The 14,353-nt window shown below is 27.9% G+C and overlaps 2 protein-coding genes across 2 annotated transcripts in view; both read left to right on the top strand.

Moving 5' to 3' along the window:
• The window catches only part of LOC105367598 (thyroglobulin), a 21,125-nt gene extending 9,494 nt beyond the window's left edge, over nt 1-11,631 (top strand). The window contains exons 3-9 of the mRNA XM_011506365.1: nt 2,249-2,507; nt 3,142-3,416; nt 4,138-4,410; nt 4,740-4,982; nt 6,700-7,084; nt 8,688-9,137; nt 11,132-11,631. Of these exons, the coding sequence (XP_011504667.1) occupies nt 2,249-2,507; nt 3,142-3,416; nt 4,138-4,410; nt 4,740-4,982; nt 6,700-7,084; nt 8,688-9,137; nt 11,132-11,603 (2,357 nt within the window). The 3' untranslated portion in view covers nt 11,604-11,631. The remainder of the gene's footprint in view (nt 1-2,248; nt 2,508-3,141; nt 3,417-4,137; nt 4,411-4,739; nt 4,983-6,699; nt 7,085-8,687; nt 9,138-11,131) is intronic.
• Nucleotides 11,632-12,019: 388 nt separating this feature from the next.
• LOC105366830 (uncharacterized) lies at nt 12,020-13,295 on the top strand. Its single transcript, XM_011505405.1, has 2 exons — nt 12,020-12,474; nt 13,077-13,295. The coding sequence occupies exons 1-2, from the start codon at nt 12,076-12,078 to the stop codon at nt 13,239-13,241; spliced, it is 564 nt and encodes a 187-aa protein (XP_011503707.1). The 5' UTR covers nt 12,020-12,075; the 3' UTR covers nt 13,242-13,295.
• Nucleotides 13,296-14,353: the final 1,058 nt, after the last annotated feature.

Raw genomic sequence — 14,353 nt, 5'->3', positions numbered from 1 at the left:
GCTCACTCGTAAAGTTCACTTCGCTCTCCATCAAGCGTAACTGCCGGTCAGTGCATAGTATACTGTAAAGACGCCGCGTGGCCACATTTTCGGCAGCATAGTAAAGAGTACCCGCGTGCATAGAAAAGATAATCGGCAGTTCTTTAATAAGTGATTACAGTGAAGCCAATGGAATTGTAATCAAGGGAAACATTACATACACAGCATCGAATCCATCCAACCTGCAGTTCACCAGGTACATCTTTGTATTAATAAATAAACAAGTCACATCTCTCGCTATTGTCGATCGGGCACACTTACGCTCTCTCGAACTGATCCCTCGACATCTTACAGGCCCGCTAGCACAAACAGGGCACACTAGCGCTCGTCCGAAGAACACTTCGGAGCCGTGCAGGCCCTGAACAGCTGACGCAAGAGTCACTGTGGTTCACACACATTGGTTACACATGACCAACACAGATCGACTAATAGACTCTACAAATACGGATTATTAAATCCTTCACGAATTAGAAATATTACTTCTAATTGTTTTTTCCTGTGACTAGATTCTACTGCTGTCCCTTGTACATAATCAAAGACATAATCGATTACATAATAAATTCCATTTAAGATCTAACAACACATCAAGTATAGCTATTCATCAATCAAGCATACTTGATTCAACTACCATCTTCTCATGCTACCTCACAAGCATGATTGACTGACATCAGCTGACATTGATAATATCAACATAACCTCAAAGCAACATAGCAATATCCAAAGAAGCCTTTATAGCAGAAAAATCACAAGAACACATCTTTTGAATAATCCAACAGAATATTTATTTCTACACAACAGTGCAATATTATTATAATTGTTTACACTCATTAAACCTTGTTTTAAAATAAATATATTATATTTTTCAGCCTTGTCCGTTATTGATTTCCTTTAAAAATTATCCTGCCGAGAGACTAATCCACTGAACTATTGAATTGGCAGTTCGAGCCATAAGCTAACCCTTTAAATCCGAACAATAGGTTTTAATCTATTGAATATTACTGCTTGAGAGGATATGATCGTTGTTGTGCTCTGAACGATTACTATAATTTTTGTTTGTGTCGTAACATAACACGTGTTACAGTTGCCTCTGAATAATGGGCCGCATAAGTGAGCACGTGCCTAAAATAGAGGTTAGAGGAAATGTGTGCCACTGTATGGCGCGAATTGCTAGTCGTACGTAGTGAGCATGCGCGGGAAGCTTCTGTGGTCGGACTACTTGCTGTCCGTTTTCAGAGGAAAACCCCGAGGTGAAAAATCAGCACTAGTGGTAAGGACTTACTTGAAGTTGTAGTGTGATGATCCCAGTTCCTCCCCACAGGCTTGATGAGAAGTTCCCTTCCAATAAGTGCTGCTCTTAAGTTGTTTCTTGTCCCCTTTGCTGAGATGACAAGAATCTCAGTACATATGCTATCAGAGCTTGATGAGACTAGAGTTAACTGGATATTGAATCACAGTCGTAGAAAGATAGTTTACAAGACTTAGCTGATCGACTTTTTCTCTGGTCCTCCTCCATGAGAATAAGTCGTGACTTATCTGTGAATAAGAATAAGTGGTTTATTATTGGTCGTTTCTCCCTGCTCTGGGACGTGGCTAGATGAAAGGTCCTCTAGAGCGTGGTCGATTCTCTAACGCAATCGACAAAATGCGGCGTAGTTAAGAACAATCATTGTCTTAAGAAGCCGAGTGCCCACGTACGCCTATTGCTTGTTGTCGCACGTGCGGGGTTTTGGATTGCAATAAAATTTAGGAAATGTTTGTACTTGATACTTTACGTATATCTGATACTCTTTCAGAATCTACGTCTTCATGGCAGTAAACAATATTATCGTTTAACTGCACCGGAAAATCATGAGCACGTTTTTAGATATGTGAGAATAAAAAAGCTAACTTCACGGGTGTTTTCCAGATGTATTGACCGTCTCGAGTGTCCAACGACCGTGGGAAGTTGTGGCAATAACTTTTTCTCGCAATCTCTAACAGTTGTATATTTATAAATTTTACAATCTGTTTAACTTTTAATTTGGTTCACTAGTTTACTTTGATTATTTAAAATAATTCTAGTTATATATATATAGTCTTATTTTTCACATTGTTTTACATGATGTCAAAAGAAGTTTACAAGATAGATCCATACATAAGTTTTTTAAATTAAATCACATGATTTTATAAGATTATATGAATGAAGTAAGTCTTTTTAATAATGTTGCAGATGGAGAGTATGAGTCCCGACAGTGTTCTAGGAATGGTCTTGTTTGCTGGTGTGTTGATCTGTTAGGCAAGAAATTGAACAATTCTATGGGTCCAGCAAATAAAGTGGACTGCAAGCCACTAACGGTAATCAAGGCAAGGTCCCTGTCTGCAATAAATTCGTCCTGCAAGTTCCAACAATGTGCTCAAGTTTGTCAGTATGGCTTCAAAGTTGAGGCTTCTGGTTGCTCGACTTGTGAATGCGATGATCCCTGCCAAGGGTACGTATCCCCTACCGAATTTCGGTATTGTTCTGGACGACCCGCGCTTAAGCAATCCAATTTCCTTGTATTCGTTTATGGCTGCTTGAGCTTTCTAAATTACATATAAATTACATAAATTTTTTATTTGTCTAGCAGGTTGAATTGCTAGAAGGCTTTTTATTTATATTCTTCTTTGAAATTGATCTTTTAGAATTTCTTGAGAAAATCTACGAGGAGTGTCATCTCCCTCCGTAAGGAATATTAGGTCTTTATATTAACGAATTATTGTGCATGGTATATGCGATATTTATTCTAAATTTGCACGTAATATATTTTATTTAATAGTATAAGAATTCTTTGATAGTACTTAAACTTATAAATCATGTACATAATCATTAAATTGAAAATTTTAAACTTTCTTGGAATAATTAGTGATGGTATTAATCGATTTATTTTTTAAGTTTGATACTAAGAGGCATCAACAGTAAATTTTTGGTAACGAATAGAATTTTGAATATGCATTATTTTAATCATCAAAGATTTTAAGGTAAACGTTAAATAGTATAAAAATAATACTTTTTCCTTTATAAGTAGTAATTTTCTAACTGAATAAAATATTGCTAAATATCCAGATGTATATCGTACTTTATAGATACTCTTGCCCAGCAGATGAAGAGTGTGTACTGCGCTTGGAGAACAATTGCTCGGACTTCCTCTGTCCAATGAAACCTGAATGTCGCTCGAAACAAATACTTAAAAATCCTTGTATTATCGGCTCACCGTTAAATGATTCGGAGGGTAATGTTGTGATCTGCTCGAACAATATGACCTGCCCACAAAATCACACATGCACGAGTGCAGTTAAGGCCAATAAATCTATTTGTTGTTCTATCATAACGCCTTTCTCGAAACCGTTCACTAGTGAGTACAGATATTAAACAATTTTATTTTAAACAATTCCAAGATCTTTGGAGGAAAGATAAATGTCTCATGCATTTGCGGTGCCAATACTACTCTATTAAGTGAAACTTTAGATATAGTTTTTTTTATACTTTACAACTACGGTATTACAAATTGTCTTGGTATTACAATCTACTTATCACTGATGTTGTTTATTGATAATAGAAAATTTATATTTAAAAATAACGATTTCCTTATCGTTTATAATCTGCATAGGGCATTTTATAAAATGATCAAAGGAGAGAAGGAGGGATAAATGATGCCTAGATATCACATCAAATGATTCTTTGTAATAACTTAAAGTGAAACAGTATAATGGGGTTAAAATTTGATTACTATAAAAGTATCAAGATAATGATAAAGAGTTTATTAACATCTCTTTTTATCAATAGTCTGTTACTATATATAAATCTCAAATTGTGATATCGCTTGGACATCATAAGTATGAATTTGTCAATTTATTAGTTTATGTATTCGTATAAAAGAAATAAAAAAAATATAGTAATATATATACAGTAATATATATATAGTAATAGTAATATAATATAGTAATATATATAGAATATAATTATTTAATTAGCAATTTAAAAAAAGTGAATAAATAAGAATAAATAATAAATAAACATTGTTATTTTTAAGATAATTAATTAAAATTTGTAAATAATAAGTCATCTTAAACGATTTGTAGTGTGTGAATACCTTCGAGACTTTCGTGAGAGAATGGAGGGTACTCGAAAAGGTATGAACCTGGCAATTCCTGCACCTCAATGCGATGATAATGGCGGTTTTCGGGCACTTCAATGTCACGACAATAACTGTACTTGTGTAGATGAGTACGGTGTTCCTCTCAAATTTGACGTTCACTCCAAAGGCAAAATTCATTGCACTACAGTACGCAACCTCCTCAACCATTGTGAGCTCTTCAAGTGTAATCTCACTTGCCATTACGGATATCAACTAGGTATTAATTTAATATTTGAAATTAACTACTTAATTAATGGATACACTTTAATTTTAAACTATTTTCATATATAGAGATAATAGTATTTTAGAATAAATAATTTTGATAAATCAACAAATTCAATTAATCTCAAATGATTAATTAATTTAGTTGATTATTTTAATTAAATTTCTTAAAAATCTATTAATTTATATTAATTTACGATGGATTTCACCTCAAGCGGAATCAATTTTAAAAGCAAATTTTTATTTCCCATTAAAATTTGAACAATCATTCACTCGATTGTTTTTTATCAACTGACATTCTAAAAATAAAGTCAATTATAACAGATGCGATAGGCTGCCGTGAGTGCCGATGTCAAGACCCTTGCCAGAATGTGATATGCAACCTTGGAGAAGTCTGCAATCTTGTCAATGTAAACTGTGGTCTAGAGCAGTATTGTCCTTCAGTACCAGCTTGCCTGGCCATTAGGCCCGGTCAATGTCCTTACCTCATACCTAGTTCCTCCAGTTGCGAAGTTCTTTGCAATAATGATCAGGAAGGCCCCACTGGCGACAAGTGCTGCTCCACAGGTAAATATTGACTCACTTGATGGTCACTATTTGATGTAGCTTGGGATTATTTAATCTTGAATTGAGAGTGTCAATTCCATCAGACTTATATTTAAGTAACCAGGCTGATATTGAATTATGAATCAAGCTTTTCTGCTTCGTCGTTTATTTCTTGTATTTCTTATTATTTATTTTTATTAAATTAAGAATTTTGGAATAAAAAATATATTTACTGGAAATACCGAATAAGGAATTATTTTGCATTTATATTATGTTATTTATATTATGTTAATGTTCTCAAATTCAATTTATCGAATCACTGTAACAGGACTTGAACGTATTCCAGTAAAAATAATCTATACTAAAGCAGGAGTATTATTAATATTATTAAATACAGCAGAGCTGTAATTTCTTTTATTAATTTATTCATTAGTTATCACAGTTTTAGTGACGAAATTGTTGACAAATAATTTATAAATACGTATACATATATATATATATATATATATATATATATGTATAATTGTTATTGACTTAAATAAATAATCAAAAAACATATATATTTAAATATGCATATTAGACAAAATTGTATGAAAAATATAAAATTAAATAAAGATGTATAGATAAATTTTTAAAAAAATTATGAATATAAAAATATAGTATTTTGTAGAATATATCGTTGAATTTCGAAATATTGTAACAGAAAATAATAAATATTTTTAAAACTATTCAAACAAAAAATATCTATTTTAAAAATAAAAATATAATTTTAATTATAAAAATCATTCTAAAAATAATTTTAGCTTTATTAAGAAAAATATAATTAAACTAATTAAATACAGCGTTAATTTATTGCTATATAGAAAACTCTTAATACATGGTTACATAAATTAATATTTTTTGACAATTTTTATGTTTAAATTATTTTTATATTGTGATACGAAAACATTTTATATTTAATTAATAAGATTACTAAATATAATGCATAGAATAATAGTTGGTAGCAAGAATTATTAAAATCATTTTGAAGAGAAACTTCTTTATAAGTATATTAATTTTATAGTATTTAAGAGTATTTAGTAGTATTTCGTGATTTATTATTTACTGAATTTATAAAAACAAACATATTTTAGGTATGAAGACAGTTGTGTTAATTTAAAAAGTTGAAATAATGGTAATCAAAAAACTGTTTTCCAATATTTAATATAAAAATAAATAGAATTATTAATAATTGGATCATTATTTTATTATATTTATATTATAAGTATTATTTGTTAATGTATTATAGAAAATATGTTACGAGTCATTCAATTATCTATAATTAAAAAATTTTAATTTCTATTTTTAGCTTATATTTTCGTTTAAGTTTTGACACTATAACATTTTTTAAAGTATAATTTCATCCATCGGAATGGAAATTTTGCTTTAAAAATGTCAAAATACGATTTATAACTGGTGTATGGGATTTTGAATGTCGTGAGATTTTGGAATATATAAGGATAACTAAAAAATACTTTATATCCAGCGATAATTTATATTATAAAATCAATCAATCTTATTATCTTATTAAAACAGAAAATTGCTTCAAATGGCACTTAGCAATTCCAAAACGAGAATTGAGTGTTTTCCTTTGAAATGAAAAGTCGGCTGATCAATGGTTCAGTATTATAAGCTTAATCCTATATTGTTCATTGATCAAGTTAAGTTTTTATAAACTTTGATTCATATTGATCTACAGGCTGCGGAACACAATGTATTTCCCCAGTAATGGCAACTGCCTGTCAACACGCAAAGGCAGCTGCAGAACATAGGGCCCGAGAATCTGGGGAGCCGGCGAGACGCAGCTATATTCCACGTTGTAACACTGCGGGTCAGTTCGAACCAGTCCAGTGTCAAGAGCTCGTGTGCTGGTGTGTGGATAAGGAGGGCAGGGAGGTCGCAGGTACAAGACGGCCTCATGGTCAGGCTCCAGAATGCGGGGCGCCTCAGCGATGCCCCTATGTTGACTGTCACTTAGAATGTCCAGATGGGCTTGAGCTTGATCTGGATGCAGGATGTCCGACTTGTGCCTGTCGTAATCCTTGTAAGGCAATCACCTGTCGTGGCGAAAATGAAGCTTGCAGGTACGTGTAACATAATGGACTTTTATCGTTATGCTTCTAACTCTCTAACTAAATTATTTTGTTTGTAATATAATGTTTCAATATCACGTTAACTAGATTTAAAAATGTATTAAGAGCAAATAAAGTTAAAATTTATTATTCGCATCCACGTAGTTTTAGACATTTGACTCTAGTTATTGAAAACAGTGTTAAATTCCTTAGATTTCCCACATTGTTTAAGAATTAAATTAGTATTTTGAAATATATTAATGAAATATTGGTAAAGAAAAGAGCAGGGAAGAACCGATTATTGTAATAAAAAATGAATTATTGTAATTATTTAGGTTTTAATTGACTTATAATATACATTTTATCTTTTCAATTTAATAAAAATATATAATGGTAAAAAGTTTCGTATTATAAATTTATTGTGATACAAATCAAACAAAGTATTATTTTATTAATTTACTTTATTTAGATAGCTGATCGAATATGAGAAAAGATTAAAAACATAATAAAAAATATTATGTCTATTAATAGCAGATTTTCTTCTCCTTATATTTAATATTCTCTAGTTGCATCATAAATGCAGTAGTTATTTGACTGTTATTTATTAAAGTTTTAAACTAAATTTTGTTTTGTATTTCAAATGTTTCCTTTATTTTATATAAATAAAATATAATGAATAACATAATAACAAGGTTTCTTATTCAAAGGCATAAAAATTATATTCAGAAATTATTTTAAATAATTTTTTTACAAAACCTTCACATATTTTTATGAATAGTTTGCATAAATTCAAATTATATGAATATAAAGCTGTATTTTAGTTAATAAAAGAATATTTAAGTAATTTACAATTATATTTGTTTTTGTTATGAATAAAAATAAATTAACCTTAAAATAAATACACAAGAAAAAATAACAATTATTAAATAAATTATTTAATAATTTTAAATGTATCATACTTGTGAAATATTAATTAATTTAGTAGTAATTTTGTTTGTACAATTTTAATACATAATTTAATTTATAAATTGAAATGGCATTCAGTTTTGTTTAAAAAGTCTATTCATTAATATTATTAAATCTATATTATTTTTATATTATGTTACTTCATTAATATGAATAGTACAGTTTTCAAATAATTTAAAATCAATTTGTTACATATTCAAAGATTTAATAATTTAGAAAATGATTGTTTCGTATATTTATTACTTGTTTATATTTTCTATTTTGTGAAAGTTTATGCAATATAAGTATCAAAAAGTAAGTTGATTATGGAGTGGTGAGAATTTAGTATATAATAATAACAAGTAGTAGAATCAGAGCATTAGAACATTGCACCTTTTCAATAATTACTGAACTAACTATATTTATGGTTATTTAACAATTTTGACCGATTAATTAAGTAATACTTTCTTATATTTCCGAATATTATTTTTTTTATTGTTATTAGTACAAGTTTGAAAATTATTTAGTAATATAATCTTTTCTTTTTAAAACCTATGCAAAATATTATTTAATAATTCAGTAATTTTTATTTTGCAAATGGGTGTCGATATTTTCAATATAAAAATAATAATAATTCAAAAATAAAGAGTAATAAATATTTTGTCTTAAGGATGGTTGAAGTTGCATGCAGTGTGCCACCTTGCCCACCGGTGCCAATGTGCTTACCTAAGAAGGACAATCCCTGTCCTCACGGCTCGCCACTTATCTTGGAAGACGGTCCAGCGACTTGTGGTCCTCATGGTCAGAATTGCCCGTCGACTCATAAGTGCGAGCTCTCGCCCTTGGACGAATATGCTGTTTGTTGTCCAAAACCCCGAGAAGTCTGCTTCGAGGTGCCGCATAAAGTTGCTTGTTCTCTTAATAGCACTAGCGATAGATGGTATTTTGATACAGAATTGAACGGTTGTAAAAAGAAAGAAGACTGCTGGATTGGATACAACGACTTCTCTAGCAAATACGTTTGTGATACTGTTTGCCGTGTATTATCACAATGCGAGAAGCTGAGGGAACGGAATCTCAAGTCCACCGAGAAGTACAAGCAACCCTCATTTTTACCTAGGTTAGTTTTATTCGGTTTCTTTCAAGATGAATTTTAATATATGAACAAAAGCAATGAATGGCAGTTATGTAGATCGTCAATTTAAAGTAGTGTGGAAAAGAATAATAACAGAAGGAAATAAAGGCAAAAAGACGAAAATAGAAAGAGTAAAATGGAAGACAAATATTTTAGTGATAAAGAGGAATATAAAGAGAAGAGAAAGAAGAGGATATTATGAATATTTATAAGGTGTAATGATATATGTTACTACATAGTAAATTTTGGATTTCATAAAAATTTGTGTAGAGAAAATAAATTATTTGCATAAGCATTCAAATAATAGTGTAAAATATTCAAATAAGCTTTTTCATCAAATTAAGACAATGTACAGATAACAGAATGATAGAATGATCTAGCAATAATTAATCTAATTTATTATTTATATTTTTATTAATTTAAATTTTTTTTTACAACTATTCTTAGGATGTTACAATTTTTATTTTGCTTAAAGTCAATAATTTTACTGTAAAATTATTTACTGTAAAATTTAATGTTTTTGAATTATTAAAAAATGTTTAAAAATATTTTTGTTTTCGATTTTCATTACAAGATATTATTTTACTTTTTACTTCAATGTTTTTTTTTTTATTCTAATAATTTTTCTATTAATTATATCACAATACAAGATGTATGAATAGAAATCGAAAACATTTAATAAAAGCATCATCATTTTTAATTATTAATTTGTAATTTGAAATTTTTAAATTGAAAAATCAATTTAATTAACTATAAAATATTTATTATTATTTACACATAATCGAATTATATTATTCATTTTACAAATTCAAAAAATTCATAATAGACTTATTACTTACTATAAAATTTCTTTACTTAGATAATAGAAGAAAATTTTGTGCTATTTATGTCATACTCTTAAAGTTATTTAATAATACATTTCTCAATTACTTCATATAAATAATGATCAAGAAATAAGATAAACAATAGGTTTTATATAATAATAAATTTCTTATAAATAAATAAAGTACAAAATTCATATTCATACAACATTTACATACTTCTACAATACAATATTTTAATTACTTCTATAATAGAATAAAAAAAAAACATTGAAGTAAAGAGTAAAATACTATCTTGTAATGAAAATCGAAAAAAAAATATTTTAAACATTTTTTATTAATTCAGAAACATTAAATTTTTCATTTAAATAACTATTTAAAAATTATAAAAGTGGTTAAATTTATTTTATATGCATTAACTAATAAAAGATAAAATTATTTATAATACTATGTATTATGTATTAAATTACTAGGTAACATATAGCAAATTTATTAATTTTTATAATGAATGATAAGTCTTCAAATAACGAAAATTCTTTTAATTTCAATTATTTTTTTACTCTCTCTCTCTCTCTCTTTCTCTCTATTTGAAGGAAATCTTTTCAGTCAGAAAATTTTTAATTTTGATTATAATACATATAATACTAATGAACATTCTTGGCTACTTGGCTGATGCAACATCACCTTTTACACATCGCATTACTTCCAGCACTGTTCATAATATAAATATTACATATAAACAAATTAGTTTATTAATTTTATAATTTAATATAATCTGTAAATATGATGAAATATAAATTATATATATATATATTGAATAACTTTGAATAAATATTAAAATATATAAAATTATATTAACAATATTAATTTTAAATATTATATATATTTAAATTATCATAAAAATTGGAGTTGAGAGCAATTAGAAGTTTAATCGTAAATTAAATTTTTCTAAAATGTTATACGTACTTCAAATATGAACTCTTCAATTCAACAACATATTCTTAATTAATTATATTATTAATATTATTATATTAATTAAACTGTTCGTATTTTAAGTATCCTTTTTATTATTAGTATTATTTTTAGTATCCTTATTTTTTAACCTTTCATGGTATGCAACGGAGCAAGAAGTTTGACGAGTGACGTTTGATGTTTTAGATGTCATCCAAACACGGGTGCATGGGAGCCAGTCCAATGTCACGAATATTTAAAGATATGCTGGTGCGTAAATAAGAAAGGTGAGCCAATTAAAGGCTCGTTTACATGTCACAACGAGCCCAAGTGTAATTTTCGGCAGGCGCGTCGAGGTAGAGACGAGATGGTTTCGGCTACAGAGATTGATACTCGAATAAAAGCTTATATGAGTGGTGCTTACACTGGACTTTCAACCGATGGAAAATCGCTAAATAATGTATTTGGTAGCAGATGCCAAAGTATGACAAAACGTAGCTTTGTACCCGCAATATGTGATAAGTACGGACATTTTGAGCCGACGCAATGTGCAGCTGAGACCTGTTGGTGTGTGGACGAAGCTGGCAATCAACTCGTTGGTTCCGAGCTTTTTCTCAAAGGGACCAATATTTGCCGTGAGTACTGTTACAAGATCATAATCCATTATTTCGTGTTATAGTTATCGTTTTTATTTATCTTTCTCGGATACTCATTTTCTTTTTGAGAAAAATATTTAATTAGTTTCTTGTTCAAATGACTTTATTATGACGGATTTCAACCTAAAATATTAATCAAAACAAAAAACAATATTAAAGATAATATTTTGTACGATTCGCTATTTAAATTCAAATAATTATATCTGGTTAAATTAAAATTATAGTATTATTTCATTAGTACTATTTATTTTGTTTATTTTGTACAAAATATCGCGAGAATAATGCAACAATAGATTTAAACAGTACTGATTTTTTAAATATTAATAGTATTTTTTAATATTAATAGTAATATTAACAATAATATTTTTAAGATACTGAATTTTCAATTAATTATTTAAATAATAACTAGGAATTTTCAAATATTTAATTATAGTAGCAACGCCGGTTGAGGCTGTTGAAGTAACACTACACTTCCAAGGTGGTTTCCTATCAAATATGGATAAGCCTCTATTCGTAAAAGTAGTTATAGACTTTCTTGAAGATATGCGCACACATCTCAAGGATGGCGTTCAAGTAGATATTAGTCAGGAGTCAATAGTTTTGTCATTTGAGATTGTGGGTCCCAATAAAGTGGACGTTGCTTTCCACTTAGAAGAATTATCTCGCATGCAGAAGTTGAACATTCTTGGCTACTTGGCTGATGCGGCAACATCACGTTTTATACATCGCATCACTTCCAGCACTGTTCATAATCGGATTATTGCTTTAGAGCAGCGCGAGATATATACGGAGCTTAAAACTCCGATATTTCAATCGGCGATTCTTATTTTGGCTGCTGCAAGTGCTTTCATTATCAGTAGTCTAGTCATTCTGCTGGTTCTTTATCGTAAGAAGGTATAGAATTAATGAAATATTTAATATTTTATTTGAATTGTTTTATATTTAGTTTATACAGTATTATTTTATTACGAAAAGTTTCATTTTTTATTGGTTATATATAAACGATAATTAATAGTCCTTATTTGTTATTAGAAACTTTCCATTGATGATATTATAATTGATATCGACAGAAATATTCTTTCATATTTTTTTAGTGAAATTTATAAATTAATTATTTTAAGATTCATGTTATTTGTAAAAAGCTGTTATTCGAACAACATTTACTTTACGTATCATCTATTTCAGTCAAAGAAATATTATGTAATGTTACGATGTAAAATACTAATTCTTATTAATTTAACGAAAATTGAATGAAAAATTTATAATTTTATTTAAAACCTGTTTAAAACAAATTTAATTTTAATTATATGGATGAATAAATTTTATTTACAATACAACAACATGTTTATAATAAATCTACCAAGAAGTATATTTATTTTAAACTACTTTTGAATATTATAAATCTTCAAAATACAGTAAACAAAAAATATATTATATGTTTGTAAATAAAATATTTATTATATTGATAATAAAGTCATTTTGATCTTTTTTTTCAGATGAAGATGAAAAATTTTACAGATACGATATCCGTAGATTATCACTTGCTGGCTTACAAAAAGCAATCAGTCTATATTATTTCAGGTATGGAAAACAAAGATAAGGAAAAGGAAGCGGTTATGAGTCACCAATTTATCACTAGAACATCTGAGATCATTGGCTGAGCATAGTCGAATTTTATGAGATTATGTCAAGATTTTGTGTAATTTTTTTTTGTAATGAACATTTGGAAACATCTCTGTTTGTATAAATAAGTACTTTTTAAATGATTTTTATTGAGCATTTAAAGTAAAATTTCATCATAATAAAGAATAAGTAAATAGTTCGCATCTATCAATTAAAAAAAAATTTGTGTACTGAATTGTATATAATTGTACCATTTCCATATTAATACGCAAATAATGATAAATATATCAAATTCTAATTTATAAATTAATTTCATATTTATTAACGTTCATTTTATTTATACAATTTCATAAGATAGTTTTCCCTTGTGTAACACATGATACATTTTTAATGTAATATAGTGTTGAAATTTTAAATCATTAAATTTGGCATTAAATTTCAAGAGAATCTATTTTTTATTTATTTTAATAAATATGAAATTAAATGAAAATTACGATTTTCAATTAAAATATTTTTATTATACTTTTATAAGTACCGTAGTTTTGAAAATTACAATATTGCTTAATACTTCGACGATTCAAATATTGTAATATTTTAATATTATTTTTAAAATTCGATCACAATACACTCACTTAATATTATTAATGATAAAAACATTACTCATACAGAAAACACATACATATACATGTATGAATACGCATATGAACATATTTATGTGCAAATGTATTCAATAAACAGATATAAGTACATGCATGCGAGCACATATATATCTTAATATAAATACATAATCAAAGAAAATTGTTTTGAAGACAAAGTAATGATATTTTCGATGTACACATATAAATGAAAATAATAAAACAAAGACGAGAGGAATATAATTTAGAATGATCAGATACCCTCGATATACACAAAAGCATGCAAATATCATTTAAGGCATTTTTCTTAACTGAAAATGTATATATTATATTAATTACACTATATACAGTATACTTGGCAACTTAAGAAACACTGGACTTTTCATATACAATACTTGATTAATTACATTCGTAATAATTTATTTTCTTGTTATGAATTATTGCATATTCAAACAATTATGTTATGAACAATATTGGATTTAATATTAAGTTTTTAAAATAGTATTATTAATTAT

The sequence above is a fragment of the Ceratosolen solmsi genome, unplaced genomic scaffold (assembly GCF_000503995.2).
Source record: "Ceratosolen solmsi marchali unplaced genomic scaffold, CerSol_1.0 scaffold7, whole genome shotgun sequence".
Lineage (NCBI taxonomy): Eukaryota > Metazoa > Arthropoda > Insecta > Hymenoptera > Agaonidae > Ceratosolen > Ceratosolen solmsi.
This window is presented reverse-complemented; position numbering and strand designations above follow the sequence as displayed.

Bases quoted from the DNA above. Each gene is read 5' to 3' on its own strand.
- LOC105366830 (XM_011505405.1), top strand. From the start codon at position 12,076: ATGGATAAGCCTCTATTCGTAAAAGTAGTTATAGACTTTCTTGAAGAT. The intron at 12,475-13,076 runs GTATAGAATTAA...CTTTTTTTTCAG, and splicing joins TGGTTCTTTATCGTAAGAAG to ATGAAGATGAAAAATTTTAC.